The following is a 21,770-nucleotide window of genomic DNA, read 5'->3' as shown; positions in this document are numbered from 1 at the left end:
TCTAGTTTTCTTTCATGTTGTATTCTTTTTCTGATTTAATTATTGGGAATATATTTGTCTCATTAAAATATTTTGGTAGGGTGATTTTTCAGTTTATGAAAATATTTTGTATATGAAAATGTTTAAAATCATTGTACATGTATAACCTATATCAGATTACTTGCTGTCTTGGGGAGAGGGAAAGTAAGAGAAGGAAAAAAGAAAATTTGGAACTCAAAATTTTACAAAAATGAATGTTGAAAGCTATTTTTGCACATAATTGGAAAAATAAAATCTATTAAAAAAGAAAAAAAAATCAGCCAGAAAGTCCCCTCCCCCCCAGAAAAAAAAGGGAAGGAAGGAAGAATTTGTGGAAGTAGGGATTTTAATTACTTTTTTCTTGCTGTTTCTGTTATTTGTCCATTTGACAATCAACTGACAATCCAATTGAGATCTGTGACATGAGGAAGCCACATAATAAATACCAGTGGTGGTGACAGAAGCAACAACTTTGAGAGCTTATCAAACCAGAAAAGAAGGTTTGAACTCAGGAATATGAGTTTCTTGACTCCAGTTTTGGTACTCTGTCCCCTGTGTTACCTAGATGCCCCTGGCTATTAGGATAGAAAAAGAAATTGATATATGCTAGAGAGAATATGAAAAAAATGGAGCACTATTGCACTGTTGGTAGATTTTTTAACTAGTCCAGCCATTCCAGATAATAATTTAGAACTGGGCCCAATGGATATAAAATTTTATATTCTCTTTGACCAAGCAATATCACTACTATGTCTGTATCCCAAAGAGATTTTTTTAAAAAAGGGAAATGAATCTATTTATACAAAAGTTTTATAGCAACTCTTTTTGTAATGGCAAAGAATTTGAAATTAAGAGGATACCCATCAATTGGGGAATGATTGAATAAGTTGTGAATAAAGTATATGATTCAAACCTAGCCTCAGACACTTAGCAGCTGTATATTGTTGGGCAAGTCACTTAACTCTATTTGCCTCAGTTTCCTCATTTGTAAAATGAATTTTGCTAAGAAAAACCCCAAAGAAGTCATGACACAACTAAAACAACTGAACAATGTTAGCCAATATGACAGACGTGAGATAGTTATTTTAATTTGCATTTCTTTAATCTGTAGTGATGCAAAGTAGTTTTTCATATGTTTGATAGTTTTGATTTCTTGTTCTGAAAACTACTGGTCCATATCCCTTAATCATTTATTAATATGTGGAATACTATTATGCTATAAGAAATCATGAGTAGAATGATTTCAGAAAAACCTGGAAGACATATAAACTCATGGAAAGTGAAGTGAGCAGAACCAGTAGAACTTTGTGTACAGTAATAGCAGTATTTTAAGGATGATGAACTGTGAAAGACTTAGCTACTCTCAGTAGCTCAGTGATTCAAGACAGTTCCAAAAATCCCATTGTGAAAAGTGCTGTCTATCTCCAGAGATAGAACAGATAAACTTTGAGTGCAGATTTTTTTTTTATTTTTAAAACTTTATTTTTATTGTTTTATTTTGTTTTGCAACATGGTTAATAATGGCATAACCTTATATGTGTAATGGAAATCAAAATCTCCATCTCAAGGAGGCGGGAAGTGTGGGAGGAAGAGAATTGGCAGCTCAAAATTTTTTTAAAATTATTTCAAAAAATTGGGAAATATTTAATGAAATAAAATTTTTAAAAGAAAATTGTTCAGTGTGTTTTGTGATGAAATAAAACAAAATATTTCTTTGATATTCTCAACTTTATTATATATTTTCTTCTTTTGTTTGACAGATAGCAAACAACAAAGATGCTTTGAGGAAAACCTGGAATCCAAAGTTTACATTAAGAAGTCACTTTGATGGAATCCGAGCACTTGCTTTCCATCCAGTTGAGCCAGTTTTGATAACAGCATCTGAGGACCATACATTGAAAATGTGGAATTTGCAAAAAACAGCCCCAGCAAAAAAGTGAGAACATTCTGTTTCATTTTTATTTGAACATTTAAATCACATGTTCCTTTTAACATAATCCTTACTTTTACCTTTTTGTGGGTTTGTGTTCTTTTGATAGTGGCATTGTAATAAATAGCACAATGGAAAGAGAATTAGTGTAGAGTGAAACTCCTCACGAATTTCTTGAATGAGGGCCATAGAAGCCTGTAAGAGTATATTAAAGAGTTCATTCTTCTCACAGAAAAAAATCACTTTAATCAGTTTGTTGAACATCTGGTAAACTCATTATTTTTCTTAATATTGTGCCCACTTTTTAGAAAGTATTGACTTGAATACATTCAGAATCTTAGGAATACAGGTTAACATTTATTGAAAAATTTTGTTTCTAAGCACTTCAAATGATTTTTTCTTTCAGCAAGAGTCAATGTTCTGAAGATCTGTTGTATATAGACAGATAGAGACAAACTTAATTAAAATAGGTCATTTTCTTCCTTGAAGATACTAAAATGATAGGATAAAGAGGTTAAGGAAAACTTCACTGAAATCTGCTGCAAAATGTTTTGTAGGCAAGGATAGTATCTTGAGTTGGACTCATAAAATGCTATGGTTTTTTCACTTTATCTAATCCAGTTTATTTTGGCAGAGAGAATTTTTTTTTTCATGAAGACCCAGGAATAGTGTCTTTGATTATTTCTCCAGTTTGTTTTTGAGTTATAATGAGGATTAGACCAGGTAAGGAAATATCACTAATTAAAATACTTAAACCAGAATGAGGGGATATGTAAATAATAATATAGTAATAACATTTAAATGCAATTATTAGTGCTTTATGTGTATAGGTAGAAGAGAGTACTAAACAAGTAACTTAAAGTGATTTGTATAGATATATTGAAAGGGTTAGGGCCAAATTAATTGGAGATTTCTTTTGGACACTTGATATTTCCAAAGGAAACTCAGAGGACATAAGAGACTTAGCTAAATTTTAGCTTATTGATTACTTAACTAATTGTGATTTCATTTTGAATATTGTATAATTGCTTAAAAGGACCAATGTCCTTGATTAATCAATCATTCAGTCATCCAGTATTTATTAAACATCCATTGTGAGAATTGATTCAGACCAGTTTCAATTGTTCAGTAATGAAGAGAGCCATCTACACCCAGGGAGAGAACTGTAGGAACTGAGTGTGGACCACAACATAGTATTATTTTCACTCTTTCTAATGTTGTTTGCTTGCATTTTTGTATTCCTTCTCAGGTTTTTTTTTTCTTTTTAGATCCGATTTTTCTTGTGCAACAAGATAACTGTATGGATATGTATACATATATTGGATTTAACATATATTTTAATATATATTGGAATACCTGCCATCTAGGGGAGGGGGAGAGGAAGGGAAAATTTGGAACAGAAAGTTTTGCAAGGGTTAATGTTGAAAAATTACCCATGCATATGTTTTGTAAATAAAAAGCTGTAATTAAAAACAAAAACAAAAACAAACCATTGTGAGTTAGGCACTGTGGATGGGGGGAAAGGAAAAAACCAATAAGCATTTATATAGTACTTATATGGTAGACATTCTGCCAAGCACTTAAAAAAAATTATCTCATTTGAATCTCACAGTTTCACTTTATAGTTGATGAAACAGCTAAGGAGGATATATAACAGTATATAGAGTACTGGAAATAGAATTAAGAAGATTCCTCTTCCTGAGTTCAAATATGGCCTCAGCCATTACCTCTGTAACCCTGGGGAAATCACTTAACCCTGTTTACCTTGGTTTCCTCATCAGTGAAATGAGTTGAAAAAGAAAATGGCAAACCACTCTAGTGTCTTTGCTAAGAATGGGATCTTGAAGAAGGGCAGGAGAGTATTCTGAAACTTAAATCAGTGTCCATTTAATCAATTTATTCTCTCATTAGTTTTATAATGCCATAAATTCCTGCAGACTGAGCACGAAGATTCCATTCTTTGTCTCTTTTTGTCTCTCTATTAGGAAGGCAAAGAGAAAGTCTTTTTTTCTAAAGACTCAGAAAAGTTGATCAGAAAGGTTTCATTTTACATTTTCCCCACATAAAAAATATGGAAACCGTAAGAGAGACATAGTAAAGAAAGTTTAATCATAGAATCAGTACATAAAATTTTCTAAGAGCAATCTCCAAACCTTTAATATGCAGTAATTGAAAGTCCCTTCTTCAGACCAAATTTGGAACCCATTAAGATTTTTATATATTTTAGACCAATCTTTATGTAAAATGAGAACTTTGTTCTTAGTCATCTCCTTCTGAAAGAGAAGTTTCCCCTGTTTCTAGGCTAGACTTCCCAAAGAAGATATCTATTGGCTTACTAAAGTTGGTTACCATGTCTCCTTTATCAGGTACTTAACTGTGTGAATGTTGATTCAGTAACACATGGAGGTCTACTGATGGGTAGTCCATGGGTAGAAATTTTACAGTACTTAAGGACAAAATATAAGAACTTAAGTGCAAAGTATAACTGCTTAAGAGTATTCCTTCAGTTAAGTATTCCTGGGTCACATGGAGTCTCACAAGTCTCAGTCCCTTCCTGATCTCCAAAGAGTTGTGGTGGAGTAAAAAAATGGCCTAATTACATCCAGGTAACTGACAGTGCATTAGGCTGAAAAACAAACTAGGTCCAAAGTTCTCAATTGCTGAGGACCCCAAAATATAATTTGTCAGTTAATATATAATTTGGAAGGAATGAAAAATAGGAAACACAGAATTATAGGGCTTGAGCTATCAGTTTTCTCAGTGAGGAAGAGTGTTTAGCAGACACTGAAGTCAGGGAAAGGGATATTCTTGTGACATTCTTTAAGTTAGGTAACAGGAATGACAGGGAATACTCTTGTGAAACCTAAATCAGATGACTTGTGTGGAATTGAAGCTTAACTTCACAAAATGGTGGATAAAAGCAAAGGAGAGTTACTAATGCCAATTTTTAAATTTTCATAAAATGAACAAATATAGGTGTATAACAAATAGATTTTGGGTGATTTGTGGGGAGAAGGAAATAGTAGCAGCTGGAATAATCATTCATTCAAGAAGTCTTTCTTATATACCTATTTTATGCCAATCTTAGTGCTGCTAGGTAATAATGATACAAAGACAAAAGGAAATAATCCCTCACTGCAAAGAGTTTATAGACTGCCCTAAGGAGACCTATGTGGATATATGTATTTTACATGTACAAAATAATTACAAGATAATTTTAGGAGGAAAACACTAATAGCTAAAGAAATAATAATAAAAAAACTATCTCATAGAATATAGAGTGCTTTGAATTCCTTGAGATGTTATTTAAATGTCAGTCATCATTATCATCTATTTATATTATATTACCATATATATTGACTGTCAATTGGACTTTGTTCTGATCAGTCCTGTCTAAATTTGATGGTGGATGTTTTTTTTAAAGTGAAGTGGATCTGTTTTAAGACTACTGTTTAATTCAGTAGTATCATTTAGTCAATAAACATGTCAGAAATTTTGAAAAACAAATGAAAAAGCCCCAGCTCATTCCATGAAAAAGTTAATTTAAAAAAAAAAAAAAAAAGCTTTTTTATAAGAGAAGCAACATGTACTTGAATATATGCAAACTATGTAAAATTAGTATTAGTTAATTTGGGAAGTAAGTGGAAGGAGATGAAGTGCTTTGAAAAGAACTTGGAATTCTAAGATATGTATATGTATATATACATATTGATATATATGCAACTGTTTTTCCAACTACATTAAATAGGGATTAAATCTAAATTAAATAGGGATTTGATAGTGTTTGAATGAAAGTTAAATGTAATATCAGTCTTTGCTCATATTTGATACTATAAAACTTCTGTATTCTGGGTTGATTGTATTTTTTTTAAGATAAAGAAATTTTATTTAAATGGATTATTATTCAGAGATTAATAGTTTAATCCATTAATATCTTTGTTGGAAGCTATTCATATATGTTTTGTAATAAGAAAGAATAAACTAAAAAGGGCACAGCAGATTACCCCTCCCCCCAAAAAAACCTACAGAAGCAAAGATGGACAGCTCTGACTATAACATGTAATATTTATTATATAGCCTTCTTTGAAGTGCAAATTTATTACTTTATGTTTTGAATCCTCTCTTATGCTCTGTGGTGCATGTGGAATTTTTTTTTTTCTTTTCCTATTGTATTTAAGTTCAAATAAAAGAAAGGAAAAGAAATCAGAAAAAAATTATTAAAATGGAGTTTATTTATTTATGTTTATATGTCTAGATCTTTTATTCCCTCAGTATACAAAATTCTAGAAGGAGATCTCCTTTCACCAGTTGGTATCAGCAGGTTATAGATTAACCTCTTGTCTTCATTACTTCATAACACTGAGATTGTACGTATGTCTACACAGTCAGTAGATGTTAGAGGTAGAAAGCTCTTAGCTCTGGGGAAGAATGTGCTATAGAAGGAGTATTTTTGGTGTTAGAATATTTAGGTTCTGATCCTTACTACTTATCTGATTTTGGGCAAGTCAATTAACCTTCCTTGGCTTCCGTTTCTCCATTTATAAAATGAGGAGATTTGACTAGCTTCTGTCCTTCCCAGTTCTAGTCCTCTCATCCTATAACTTGCTTTTAAGTTGGCAAATTATTAGAGAAGGGAATAAATATTTATATAATTACTACAATGTGTCAGGTACTGTGTTAAGTACTATTACAAATCTTATTTCACTTGATCCTTATCATAATTCAGGAAAGTGTGTGCTATTGTTTACCCCCCTTTTATAGTTGAGGAAGCTGAGGCAAATGAGGTTAAGTGACTTGCCCAAAGTTATACAGTTAGTCTTTCTGACTTCCGCCCCAGTGCTTTATCCAGTGTAGCATAAACTACTTCTATCCTTATCTGGTTCAAGTCTCATAAGAATTCTGTTTGGTGGAAACTAAAGATTTAATAATCCTATTATTACTTGTAAGGAAATAAGCTCAAAGAATTTATTTGTCTGAGCTGTGATTTGAACCCAGATTATCCTGACTATACTTTTAGCACTCCACATTGTGCCACACTGTGAATGAATCTTTTAAAAATCTTTGTAAGCGTTTCTCCTTAGCATTTTTTGATTCTTAAAACATTTCATAAGGTGTTTTTGTAATAACAGTTGTGGAATATAGTAACACAAGAAATAATTTTTTTTTTCTTTGAAAAAAAATCTAGGAGTACTTCTCTTGATGTGGAGCCTATTTATACATTCAGAGCTCATAAGTAAGTATGTGCTTTTGGATGCTATATAATTGTAAATTAAAATATATAGAATATATATAATTTCATTTATACTTAGTTACAAATGTAAACAAAATAATTAAGCTGAAAAAATATTTTTTAAACAGGTTTACTATTGCAAAGCATAGGCATTTATTATAGTAATATTTTATTTGCATTACATTGATATATAATATTTTTATTATATTGCATTTATTTAAATGTGGAATTTCAGTATTTGAATACTGAAACAAATAGAAGGATTAAAACATAAATTTTCCCAAATCATCTTGTTCTTAAAATAATCTGGGTAAAATTTGGAACTAATTTTCTTTTGATTCAAAGATTACACTTAAGATTTCTTCCATTTTATCTTAAAGATTTGGTTCATACTATTGATTTATTCAATTAGGGGAAATTTTGACATATTCTTCATTGCATATTAAAAATAGAAATAGACTGTCACATGAATCATGAAACATTTTCCCTTGAAAAGAATTATTATCGATGTGATTTGTTCATGAGTAGAATATAAATTTATTTTCTTCCTCTTTCCCAGAGGCCCAGTTCTCTGTGTAGTAATGAGCAGCAATGGTGAACAGTGTTATAGTGGAGGGACAGATGGCCTTATTCAAGGCTGGAATACAACAAATCCAAACATCGATCCCTATGACTCTTATGGTATGTTCTTTGAATGCCTCTTTTCTGACCTACCCTAAGTTAACTCAAACATATATGTAATTTGAAAATATGAACATTCTGTAATTATCCTTTAAAATACATAGGTGGACCTGTGTGAATGTGAACAACTTTATCTTTAATATGTTCTGAAAGACACCTAAATTTAGGAGCTTAGGGCATCTAAATGTTTTAAGGAGGAATATTATCTTGAGAACACACATTCTTCTTCTAGTTTTATTGATTACAAATGTTAAACTAACAGTCATTTATATCAAATACTATTTGAGAATATACCAGTTAACCTATATTTACATTTCATAGCTCTTTCTTGTATATTTCACCAGCCAATTAGTGTTGTTATTCCCACATTCCCTGAAGCTCCTGTGGATTACTTTTCAGAGTTTTTTTTATGTTTTCTTAGTTTTCTGAATCCATTATTGAATAGTATACTGTGAAAGCAAAGAAGGAATGAATAGGAGTAGTATGGCTCCTGTATCTAGGTGGTCATTTAAATCTTATTTTTAAAAATTCATGTCACAAAAAATACTTAAAAGCCCAGTAGACTTTTTTAAAGTTCCCTTTAGTTTGTATATAAGACCATGAAATCTTAATTCTTTCTGTCACTAGCTGTTAATTATAGATTCATGTAACAATGGTTACTTAGAAGCCAGCTCTATGTTTCCACCCCTAAATTAGGGGAAAAGTGTGCTTTTAAAAATGCATCTATCATATTTACAATAAGTAGAAAATTATTGTAGAATTATACTGAAACCAAGTTGAGTCTCAAGTAATTCAAGAAACACAGAACAAACTTAGTACTTAAACAGATATTACCAAGTTAGTATTAATTGTAGACTTTTAAAGCAGAAGTAAAATATCAAATTATCTCACTTATAGGAATGCTAAGGATTAGATGGGATACATTTGAATTAAAACAAAATGTAAAGTTTTACCTATATGAATAAACTTATTAAACACAAAGCATAAAAGCAGAATTTTGAAGATCTTCTTTTTTATACTTCTGAGACTTGTTAATCTTGTTTCCAAGGATTTGTCATAAGAGTGATAGAATTTAGAAATTGTGCTTTTGATAGTTCTGTTTACATTTGTTTTATTTTCTTTAGAATTTAGGTAGTTATTATGACTTGTTGAACTTGTCTTTCTTCTTAAATTTGCATGTTTGTCTTGTATTTTGTTTCTTTTTAGACCCTTCTGTTTTAAGAGGTGCGCTTATGGGCCACACAGATGCAGTTTGGGGCTTGGCTTATAGTGGAGCACATCAGCGTTTATTGTCCTGTTCAGCAGATGGCACTCTTCGTTTATGGAATACAACTGAAATTTCTCCAGCCCTAAGTGTATTTAATGATAATCAAGGTATGCTATTTTTGTTTTTATTGTTTCTTAAAATGGATTATTTTTGTAAAGCATGCAGTCCTAGACATGAAATAAGGTTCTGAAATCTTACTTAAACTGAAATTTGAGTTACTGATTTTTAAGCCTAGGAAATAGTTATTTTTTATACTTCTTAAAATAAATTATAATTTATTGTGTGTAATTTAAAAATTATAGTCCAACAAGTATTTATTAAGCTCCTACTGTGTAAAAGTCACTAATAGTAGGCAGTGGGAATACAAGGACAAAGCAAAACCAGTTCCTGCCTTCTAGGAGATATTCTGATATTGTTCTGATTATTCTGATATATTCTGATTTCCCTTCCTTCCCTTACTCTCCTTCCTCCTTCCTATCTTCTTTCCATCCTTCCTTTTTTCCCCTCTTCTTTCATCGTTTTATAGATGAAACTACAAAGGGAATATATAAACTCCCTTCACTAATAAAAGTTTGCATCTTCTATATACTGTAGCATTAGGGATTTACTTGAGGCATTAAGAGATTGTTATTTGTCATGGTTACATAGCTCTTATAAAGGCAAGTCTTGAATCCAGGCCTTCCTAATCTTAAGGCTAATCCTTTATTCAATATGCCTCTTATACTGGTAGAATATAAAATGTAAACAAATAAGTGTATAAATGATTATGTAAAAAAAAAGAAACTGATTATCTGCTGAAGTGATCAGGGAAGTGATCATCTAGAAAACTTTTTAGTGCTGAATGAGCTGAGCCTAGAAAGAAATGATGGATTATAAGTGGAGATGAGAAATTCCAAGTATAGGGCTTACTGTGCAAAGGCAAAAAGAGGAGAGATGGAATGCAGAACTTAGAAATCAGGTGTTCCAGTCAGAGGCAAAGATTATTTGAAGAAAAATAATGGAAAAATAAGCTTTGATTTGAGAGACCTAAAAAATGCAATTATATTTCATTCTGAGATGATGTAGATATATTGAAGGATTTTAGTAGGAGTATTATATGAACTTGTGTTTTAGAAACATTAATGATACAATCTTAATAATAATAATAATAGCAACTAGCAGCTATATGATTCTATTTTTTTATGAGACAGTTGGGTTAAATGATTTATTCAAGGTCACAGAGCTAGTGTTAAGTTCTGAGCCAGGATTTGACCTCAAATCCTCCTAACTCCAGAGCCAATACTCTGCTGTGCCATTTAACTGTTCCATCTATATAATACTTTAAAGTTTGCAAAGAGCTTTACAACTAACTGTTATCTCATTTTGTCTTTACAACAATATTGGAAGATGGGTGCTGTTACCTCCAGTTTACAGATGGACACATAGAGGCAGACAGAGCTTAAATAAGTTGTCCAGGATCCCACAACTTGTAAATGTCTAAAGTGGGATTTGGACTCAGATTTTCTTGACCCCATTTCATTTAGCTGTCATGTTTCAATAGTGAGATTTTATAGCTTATAAAACATATGATTTGTCCATTTGTTTAGACTTTTACATTAATAAAGCATAAAATACACTAGTCAGGGATTGAGGATGTTATAGGAGCCAGGTACATACCTAAGGCTTTTGGGTACCCAACTACCAGATATTCCCTAGGCCTATTTAAGGGTCTCAGGAAGTAGCCTGTAGCCTAATGTGGAAGTGGGAAACTGATCTGGTTACTAAAACTAAAGAATGGTGAGAACTCGGGGTGGTAGTGTTTATATGGAGTACTTGAGTTCTAATGAATTAGTACTGGTGATTCAGTGGTTAAACTAAATCAATATATTATATAGAGGGAGAAGATTCCTTATTCCTGGGATTTAGAAAAGTACATTGGACACTACCACCACTGGTTGGAGTGGATTTTGTTTGTATAGAGTTGAAGGCAGTATCTTTTTGGGAAGCTTTGGAGGCTTAAAACATGAGGTACTTGATGGGAGACAGAGGCAGTGTATTGAGATAGAAAAAGCACTTGGTTTGGATCAGTCTGTGTTAGACTCTTGTTTTTGTTTTTTATTACCTCCCTGACTTTTGGTAAGTCATTTTCACTATTCTGAAACTTCTCTCTCCAAAATTATAGGTGATTTCTTAATTGGAAAATTTAATAGTATTTTTTCATTCATCCTTCTTACCTCTCTGAAACATTTGACACTATTAACCACCCATTTCTGAATGTTTTTCCCCCTCTATGTTTTTGTGACCCTACTCTCTCTCTTTCCTATCCCTTTGGCTGTTCCTTTATAATTTCCTTTGCTGATTCATCATCCATATCATATCACCTAACTGACTCTGTCCTGGACCCTCTTTCTACACTTGATTTTGACAAAATGTAAGCTTCTTAGGACAGAGATTGTTTCATTTTTGCTTTCTATTCCTGGGATTTATTATAGTATCTTAGTATCAGAATAATACAGGAATTGTAGTATATAATAAATGCTTATTGATTCATTGTTAACCTCATTAGCTCCTGTGATTGTAATTCTCATCTCTATGACGATAATCCATAAATATCTATATCCAGCTTGAATCTCTCATGCACCAGTTCTGCATCAACAACTGCATATTGAACATGTTAAACTGAATGTTTCTTAGTTATCCCAATATAACTTGTCTAAAACAGAACTCACTATTTTTCTATCAGAATTTGCTCTTCTTCCATACTTATCTATTTCTGTCTAGGACTCCACCATTTATCCAATTATTCAGATTCATAACCATAGTGCTATTTGTGCACGATTCTGCAATCTTTTTTGCCACACATAGCTAATATATTCTACATCTTGACCTTGCTCCCTCTTCATGATTTGTCACATCTGATCCCTCTATTCATAACTACCACTTTAGTTCAAGACCTTATCACCTCTCACCTGGACAATCTCAGTAACCATCTAGCTGTTTTTCCTGAAACATCCTTCTCCAATTTATCCTCCAAACTGCTGCCAAACGAGTGTAGAGCTAATCATGCTATTCCCTATCCAATAAATTCCATTGACTATCACATCTTGGATAAAATATAACCACTTCTGTTTGGCTTTTAAAATCCTTTACAATTGACCCCTACTTGTTTTTTTCCACCTTCACTATATATTACTCTCCTTCTTCACTTTATGATCTGGCTAAATTAGCCTTTCTGTTCCTCACCCATGATGCTCCATCTCCCATATCTCCTTTGCAATGATTTTCCCCAGCCCTAGAATGTATTATTCTCCTTTGCTTTAGAGAATCCCTTACTTCCTTCAAGACATAGTTTACTTTTTTAATATAAAATAAAATAAAAGTTTTAATATCTTTTTTTTTTTTAACATTTTTTCACTACATGTTTCCAGAGCATATGCATGCTGTCTCTCTTGATCAAATAATAAGCTCTTTGAGTGAAGGAATTATTTCATTTTTTAATTTTGTATTTCCAACATTTAGCATACTACTTGATCTCTAATAGGGGCTTGATGAAATTGTTGATTGATTTTTTTTTTAACCCTAATGACAAACTTTGTTTCTTTAAGAAATCATATTATTTATTTTTCTATGAAGTATTATTTTCATCTTAACTTTGCTTAATAAAAATTCTAATCATTGTTTTCTTTGAAAATGTTTTGACTGGTATAGAACTGGGAATCCCTGCCTCTGTGGATCTAGTGAGCAGTGATCCAAGCCATATGGTAGCTTCATTCAGCAATGGACATACTAGCATCTTTAACATGGAAACACAACAGCGCATTCTCACTTTAGAAGCCAACCTAGATACAAGTATGTGTACCAATTTAAATAAATTCTATATTGTCTTATGGTCTCCCTCCTTCTTTCCCTCCCTCCCTCCCTCCCTTCCTCCTCCCTCCTTCCCTCCTTCCCTCTCTCCTTCCCTTCCTCCCCCTCCCTCCGTCCCTCCCTCCCTCCCTTCTTCCCTCCCTCCTTCCCTTCCTCCCTTCCTCCCTCCCTCCCTCCCTCCCTTCCTCTCTTCCTATACCCCCTCCACCTCCAGTGAATAAAAAGAAAATAAAATCTTTGCAAGAAATATGCCAGGTCATAGAAAACAGATTCCTACAGTGTCTATGTAAAAAAAAAAAAAAAAAAAAGTATCTTGTTCTCCTTGAATCTGTCACCTCTCATTTGATTATTGATCCTCTGGAATTATGGTTGGTCAATACATTAAACACATAATATTAAATCTTTGCATTTTGTTTCTCTTTACAATGTTGTATAAATTGTTCTGCTGGTTCTGTTCACTCTGTAGCATTTCATTCAGGTCTTCCCATAATTCTGTGAAACTATTCTTTTCATTTTGTAGTGTTCATTAATATTCCACTTATTCATATACCATAATTTGTTCAGCCATCCCTCACTTAATGGTCACTTCCTTAATTTTCAATTCTTTGACACTACAAAAAGATTTATTAATGAATCTTTTGTACATAAGAATCTTTTTTATCTCCTTAATGTTTAAGCTTATTACTGATATCAGAGAGTCCAAAAAATTTGCATAGTTTATTGATTTGGAAGTCTACTTCCAAATTGCTTTCCATAGTGGCTAGAAAATTTCTCATTCCCTTTTTTGGTTTTCAATTTCTCTTCTCTAATTAAATGTGTAATGCAGTAAGTCCATGACTTGTCACCTATTTTTCAAAAAGGAAGATAGAATCTTGAATTATAGATAGTTTGAAGCTTATACTAGCTATACCATGATAACGTAAAATTTAAGGACTAATGTAAACTCTGCTTTTTTAAATTAAACAACTAATATTTAAAGAAAGAGCTTTAAATATTTAAAGTCCATTTTAAAAAATCTTTTAAATCTCATTTTTCTTGGTTGATAGTGTTAGGGACATCCCTGGCAAGGAGACTAGGGTATTCCTGGCAATGGAGCATCAGAATTTCGTAATTCACTAGGATGGCAAAGAGAGAAAAGTACTAAACCATAAGCCACAAGGTCCTGGAATCTGTTATGTTTTTGTCACTCAACTAATCTTACATCCTAAGAAATACAAAAAAAAAAAAAATGGGACTAATAATGCTTGTGCCCTAAACCTCTCTGTCTTATTATGAAGATCAAATGATAATAAGTGCCTTTATTATGATGAATGCAACAGTGTTCCAGAATGGAGCTCTATTCTGAGAGTGGTGCTACCTATAAGTGAGAGTAGGATTAGGTAAAAGCAAAAGCCTTAGTTATAGAGTCAGAAATAAATTTTTTCATGTTTACTTTTTTTATAGTAATAGGACTTGTACCTCCTTTGATATATTGTTCAGAGAAAATGCCATTCAAATAATTATTATTGCTTAGGAGATCAGACTAAAAGGAATTGAGTTGTTTGTTTGAAAGTTATCTGGTTCGTGGTGAGAGTAGAAATTAGTAAAGCAGGGACAATGTCTGAGGTCTCAGCTCTAGGAAAAGAAATGCCAGAAATCCTAAGTCCAAATGCATATTTGTAGACAATAATTCTAATTCTTAGCATATTTTAACTATCTTATGTTTTTTTTTTTCCTTTTAAAACTGGGAAAACATTCATAAAATGACTTAACTAGGACAAAGTAAAGGATTTTTAGGATTTACATAGTGAATATGCACTTTGTGAAAACACTAATAACTAATTTCTGTTTCTTGATTTTTTCCTCCTTAGCCTCTAACATGTCATGCCAAATAAATAGAGTCATCAGCCATCCAACACTTCCAATCAGTATCACAGCTCATGAAGACAGACACATTAAATTCTATGATAATAACACAGGTAAGATAGTATTCCACATTAATTCTTTTTGGGAAAGTAAACAAACCAAAATAACTTTTATCTAATTTGTTCTTTGTTGGTTTCTTTAAAAGGACAGAGAATAGTGATTGAATTTCCCATTTTGGCTTATTGTTGTTCTTGTTATCATTCATTTCATCCTGTATCCAAGTCTTTGTGACCCCATTTGAGGTTTTCTAGGCAACAACAATGAAGTTCTTTGCCATTTCCTTCTTCGGTTCATTTTATAGATGAGGAAACTGAGACAAATATGATTAAGTGACTTGCCCAGGGGTCACACAGCTAGGAAGTATCAGAGTCTGGATTTGAATTCAGGTCTTCCTGAGTCTAGTCTCTAGAGCTTTTTCTGCTGTGCCAACTAGGGTTCCTCCACCCCCTCAATTTTGGCTACAGTTTAGTAACTAATCAAGATCAGTCAAGAATTAACTTAGTTGTACAGTTTCCAATAACCAGTATTTTTTTGAATAGAAATAATGGGCTATAGGTTCATTCCATAGTCATATAAATATAAATGAGAGTGTTCTTATTGTTCTGACAATTCATTTTAAGTTAGATTCTGGTAATATCACAGAGCTTTGAAGACCCTTAGAGGTCTTTTCATCAAGCCCTATCCTTTTGCTTGTTAGGAAACTGAAACCCAGAGAGATGTGCGTAAGATCATTTAGGTAATGAGGAGCAGTGATAGGATTGGAACTTTAGGTCCTTAGACTCTAAATCCTTTGTTTTTGTAAAACTATTCCTCATTACTATTTTTCTGTTCCTCAGACCTAAAAAGTGAGGAAAGGAGAAAAAGTCCCCCACCAAACTCTGGCCCTACAGTTTATTCTCTTGCATGCCACTAAATATTTTATACCAGCTAATTTTAAATGACTTGACCATTGGAGGCATCCACAAATTTTAGTAAAACAGTTGAAAAGATAGAAAAGAGACCTAGATTTGCTAAATTGATTGCTGTGATTTACTGAGTATTTCTACCTTTTATTTTATGAATTTCCCTAATGTATTTAAGTAACTTTTTCTTGTTTGGGGACCTCCATTCTAACTTTTTGTAAGAAAAAAAAATTACAGTCAATTGCAGTTCTCTTCCTTTTGACATAGCAAAAAATTTAAACAAGGACAGGGGAGGTCCTAAATTTTGGAAAAGGATAGTTCATCCCATATAGGGTCAGTCTTTTAGACTTAGGCCTAAAAGAGCAAAGTCTTGTGGAGTTCTGAGCATGACTTAATATGCAACCCACAACCCATAGAAGCTTTCATCCTTGTTAATATAAAATCTTTTCATATAATGCCTTATGTATTATAAATTTAGAGTTGGAAGAGGACTTAGAGGTCATCTAGGCCAGCCCCCTTATTTTATTGATGTGGAAACTGGATTTGTAACTTGTTAGAGGTCCTTATAGCAAGTAAGGGCAAAGCCAGGTTCTATTTACTCCAAATTCATGTCTTTTTCCACTACAGTAAAACCTTTTTGGAAAATGGTGTTATAAAGGTAGATTACGTTTGAAGCAACATGTGACGTTTTACCCAAAAATGGATTGCAAAAGTAAAGAAGTCATAATTCTTTAGTTACAGGCAATTCCAATATTTGTTCCTTTCAGAGATAATAATTGTGTTGCACTTTTTAAAACTTAAATTTTTTGTGAAAATGAGACACATATGCATGGCTGTTTTGAGAAAACCACTATAATATATTTTTAAGTAGATGAAAGTGGAGAAAATGACAAAGGAAAGCAATTTTGACTGTGGAGTGATTTAGGGAATTACTTTGGAGCCTTCTGCCACAAAGATAACCTTCTAGATAGTCCACCCAACATTAAGTGTGAGTTTGCTTTGTCCAGACTGAGAAAAATAATGAGTAATAATCTCTTCTTTCAAAGGAAAACTGATCCATTCAATGGTTGCCCACTTAGAAGCTGTTACAAGTTTAGCAGTTGATCCCAATGGCCTATACTTGATGTCTGGCAGTAAGTACATCAAACATAAATCTAAATATTCTTTCTGATTTTATATAATCAAATTTATTTTTTTTTAATTTCACCTTCTTTGGTATTTAGGTCATGACTGTTCAATACGTTTATGGAACCTAGAAAGCAAGACGTGTATCCAAGAATTCACAGCTCATCGAAAAAAGTTTGGGGAATCAATTCATGATGTGGCATTCCATCCCTCTAAATGTTATATTGCCAGTGCTGGAGCAGACGCCCTAGCCAAAGTCTTCGTATGACATGACACCTCCCTTTCAGCTTTTCACTTTTTCTGTATAATCAGCTGCACATAAGAGATAACAGAAGACAAAGGAGAAAGTCACCTTTTCTTGCCCTTTCATTCTGCCAATGGAGCACAGAGAACATTTGTTAAAATATAGTTTTTGCGGTCAATGTACTATTTTCTAATACCAGGGTTTATTCAGGTTGCTACAAGCTCAGCTGGTTCTGTGAACCTGAAAACTGTTTCAAATTATTCCCGAAAGTTTATGCTTTTATTTGTGAGGGGATTCTTATTCACCAGGCAGGCCTGGCAAACCTGAAACAAGGTTCATTTAGTCCTTATGGAGGAATTGGGGTGTTCTTAAGGGAGGGATACATCAGTAACATGATTTATTGGGGAGGGGTGGAGGGAGCAGGGGAACTTAAGCATGTTTTTCATTTGAGAAATTTTGTCAAACATATGCACGTTAGGTAGTCAAAACAGTGGCTTTTAATATGTCCACTAGACTAACCCTTTTGTGAATGATAACCAGGCAGTTCTGAAAGAAGTCTAGTTTAGCGTGTCTATGAGCTTTATACATAAAGTGACTGGGAAAACATTTTACCTATTAAAAAAAAAAGAATGCAATAATATGTTACATATATTATTCAATAATGCCAATCAGATACTTAGTTTGCAGGCAAAATTATATATTATATTACATTTTTGAAAATAGAGTTGTTATGAAGTGACTGAGAGTTTAGTTATTAGATATTCAACTTTAAAGAGAATGTTTCATACAGTCTGCACTTACTAAGTGATTTAACTTATTCAAACATTCAATTTTGGGTCTTTATTGTTCAAAGAAAGTCACTAGCACAGATCTCTGACACAAATAACCTGTATTATTGTTAAAATTCAGTTTTATTCATGTGATGTTTATAATACTGAAATGGTTAACCATTCTTATCAAAGAACTCACAACTGGATACATGCAAAGCAAAAAAAAAAAAAAGTTTAGAGAGAGTCTCATTTATTTATATTCACATAACCATGCTTCAGATTACTTATACTTCCTTTCTTCCCTAAACCTCAGGTTAGGCTATATGATAGCCTTCAATAATATATCATATTTTGTGTTGGTTTAAAAAAAATGACCCAAATGCAATCTGCTAAGGTTGCATTAGGTTCATCCTATTGCTTTTTGTATTAAAAAAAAAAAAAAAAGCTAACCAAAGCACAAGCAGTATACCTTCAAAAACCCCTTTTAGCTCTGCTAGGAGGGAGGACATCTGGGTGAAAAAGCAATATCTTTTTTTTTTTTTTTTTCCTGTAAAGAGCAATGAGTTTAATTGCTGGTTCTGGAACCTATGACTGAGAATTGATTTCTTTCTGACCAAGTGTATTGGCTGCCTCAACTCAACTTTATACTATTCAGATTTCTAGTACCTTGCTCTTATTGCCTAAGTGAAATCTGTTTTGCCTCCTATACCATCCCTTTTCTTGGATACCTAAATCAGGTAAACAATTATAAATCACTGATTATGACAACTTTGCTTTTAGTAGCCTCTCAAGTCTGAAAAAAAAAAAAGTAACAGGCCATAATAAAACCTTTTGCTCTTCTGAAAACTTATCAATGCAACTTATCAGTGTCAAAGCAATGGTGTTTCTGATTGTGGTGATCATCAATGATCTGAAGAAGAATAGTTGGTATGGGGTTACATTTTATGATTAAACTAAGTATGTAAAATATATAATAAAATAACATTCTAATGTTTTAATTTAAATTTGCTGTGGGGTAAATGGGGTATGGTCACTAGTTAGTACGAGATGAGGAACAGGACTCTCTGCAGACTCTATTTTGTATGCTAGAACAACAAAGATCCAGATACTTCCTCAATCCTTGATCCCAGGTGATGCCATCTATTCCTTTTATGGAGAGATCATGGGCTATTAAAGAAAAAAAAAACCACACACACAGCTCTTCCCTAAAAATAGAAAATACAGTGTGGCCCTTAGCTGAGCTCTGATGTCTTTCTTTCTGCAAGAGACACTGGGAATATCACTGCCCTATGGATGCTAGTTGCTTACTGTCTTTTCCAGATTACTGTTCACTTGTCTGCTGGAACTCTTAATCTAGATATCTGGCTAGGAAATAAGAAATTATGGTTATTAGTTACCTGGATATTATTTATCTAGGTATCTAGGATGTTGGTACCTTTGATAACATTAATGATTGTGATGGGCATTGTCTTAAATGGGGAAATTTGAACATGTTGGCTTCTAGGTCACTGTTCTGGTCATGAGGAATCCAGAGGCTCTTTCTGTGAGCTTATTCTGTTCTCAAATCTAAGCACCATAAAATGAGCCACTGGATTCTACAGAGTAATGTTGAATTTGTGGTAACTGGATTCCAGAGATACCTAAGATTCTCTTTTGGAAGCCATCAAAATAGGTAAGCTAGAATTGCAATAAGGGTTCTATAGGGGCTCTTAAGTATACTCTCCTGTCAATGGAAGGACCAGAAATCTGTATTGGAACTATTTCAGAAATGATCTTATATTTTTGTGCTAATGTTCCCAAAGAGCTTAAGATGAGCTGGGGCTTTCTTTTCCTTCTCTCCTTCCCCATCCTAGCTGATTAGATGAGAAGCTAAGGCTTCCTTATAGACAGTAACTTCATTGCTGAATCTAATCCTGCAGAAAGATCACATAGGAGTCAAGGCCAAATAAAATTGCACTGGTGCTACTGGAGATTGAAAAAACCAGGTATAGGACAAGAGAATTCTCTCCCCATTGACTTTGCTGACCTTAAGGTGGCTAAATAAATCAATGGATCATATTTATGGAAGTCTTTTGCTTTGGGTTCTAGTTAGCGAAAGTGAAGTAAACTTACTCCTGTGATACTGCATTGAATGGTTGGCTGCAGAAAAAAAAACATTTGGGATGAAATTTGAAGGTGGTGACAAACTCTGGGGTCACACAAATCAAGGTGCAGCCTTCTGACAATATCTTCCAATCTTGGCTCCTGTGGTATCTTCATTTCATGTTAGATACAGACTAATAGCCTATGCTGATTTCCATAGCTAGATGTGTGTGTATGCTACTGTATTGCTATATGCTATATAGTTGCTAGCATCTTAATTTTGACATAATTACCCTCTTCATTCATCTGTATTTCCATACCATCAGCAGCATTTTTGTTAACAGTCTAGTCTGTGTTGGCAAATGAATTGGACTTCAATTGTTGCCTGTAGTGGTAACGTACCAATGAACTTATGATGCCAAGAAGTAGAATGATAAATTGTATTCTATAAATTCTGTTATCACATTCTTCATGATGTGAAAATGGTGACTTGCTTACCTTACTTTTATTGAGACAAGTTGGCAAATTCAGGCAAGAAGCACTGATTTGAGATGCCCTAGTTCCTGTTCTTCTGTTCCTGCTTTCAGTGTCTTCAGTTTTCTTTGCCTATTTCACTGAAATTCTCAAGGCCAAGCCACCAATCATCTTACTTATACCTCCTATTAAAATATTTGTATTTGCACAAGTAGTATAACTGAGGTATGTACACAAGTGTGAACAGTGACTGGTGAAAATCCATTTGGGAGCTAGTATTACATGCCATAAGTGACTACACACGTGACATTCTCTTCCAGTATTCTGAGACTCCATTGTGGACATTTATGAAAGTAGTTAATACAATGTAATTCTCAGTCAACTTCAGCTTGAATTCAGCAAAATGAACTAAAGATTTCAGCCCAATGATAAAAATGCTTTTATAGTTTTTTGGTTTGTGAATGTTTTTTCCATGAACTTTATCCTTAAAATAGAGAATGGTAAGGAAGGACAGGTTCCTGCCTTGCTCATATGAAATACGGACACAGATGTGCTCTTGGAGCTTGCAGCACCCTTCTCAGTATTGAAATGTCATAAGAATTCATTTGCTATATTCTGACCAGACCATAAACAGAGATTTTAACATCAGTGATATGATTACCTTCAGTATTTTTCTATTGACCAAGGTTAGGATTTTTTTTTTTTTGCCATTAATAGGTAATACGTTATGCAAAGTATTTAGCTTTTATAATACATTATAATTGTTTTAAAAGGGGGAGGGGTAAAAATGGGCTGCATCACTGAGTAATGTATTTTACATGAGAAATTTCCCTTGGATTTGACTTTCATTCCTTTAGTACTCTTGTTATATTTCTTTTGGAAGCAGTTAAAAAGATTTATTTGAAACACCTAAAAGTTATGTATATTTTATAAATATATATATATATATATATATATATTACTAGAAACACACATATATAGACTATATCTATATTGTGTGTATATATGTGTGCATATATATATGTATACATATATGTGTGTGTGTGTATATATATATATATATATATACACACACATACACATAGATATAGATGATATCTATTAAACCATAGGTGCATTTTGCTGTTTTATGTATTGAGTTCTTTGGGGTAGTTTTTGCAAAGGTTAAGATATGAGTATGACATGAGTGTTGTACTATTTGCTTATGTAATATATAGTTTTGAATGTTTTAACTACTGTATATATTATATACACTATAGGCCAGCATGCTTGTTGGAAAGATTGTCATTCTAGTTT

The 21,770-nt window shown here is 32.9% G+C and overlaps 1 protein-coding gene across 2 annotated transcripts in view; it reads left to right on the top strand.

Moving 5' to 3' along the window:
• STRN (striatin) overlaps positions 1 to 18,916 on the top strand; it is a 141,593-nt gene extending 122,677 nt beyond the window's left edge. For both annotated transcript variants that reach the window (XM_031951268.1, XM_031951269.1), the window contains 8 exons: positions 1,779 to 1,954; positions 7,134 to 7,181; positions 7,738 to 7,859; positions 9,066 to 9,233; positions 12,814 to 12,954; positions 14,823 to 14,930; positions 16,826 to 16,912; positions 17,003 to 18,916. In XM_031951268.1, coding sequence (XP_031807128.1) covers positions 1,779 to 1,954; positions 7,134 to 7,181; positions 7,738 to 7,859; positions 9,066 to 9,233; positions 12,814 to 12,954; positions 14,823 to 14,930; positions 16,826 to 16,912; positions 17,003 to 17,172 — 1,020 coding nt within the window. In that variant the 3' untranslated portion in view covers positions 17,173 to 18,916. The remainder of the gene's footprint in view (positions 1 to 1,778; positions 1,955 to 7,133; positions 7,182 to 7,737; positions 7,860 to 9,065; positions 9,234 to 12,813; positions 12,955 to 14,822; positions 14,931 to 16,825; positions 16,913 to 17,002) is intronic.
• The last annotated feature ends 2,854 nt before the right edge of the window (positions 18,917 to 21,770 follow it).

Source organism: Sarcophilus harrisii, chromosome 2 (assembly GCF_902635505.1).
Source record: "Sarcophilus harrisii chromosome 2, mSarHar1.11, whole genome shotgun sequence".
Classification (NCBI taxonomy): Eukaryota; Metazoa; Chordata; class Mammalia; order Dasyuromorphia; family Dasyuridae; genus Sarcophilus; species Sarcophilus harrisii.
Note: the sequence above shows the minus strand (reverse complement) of the source record. Positions and strands in the feature narration are given on the sequence as shown.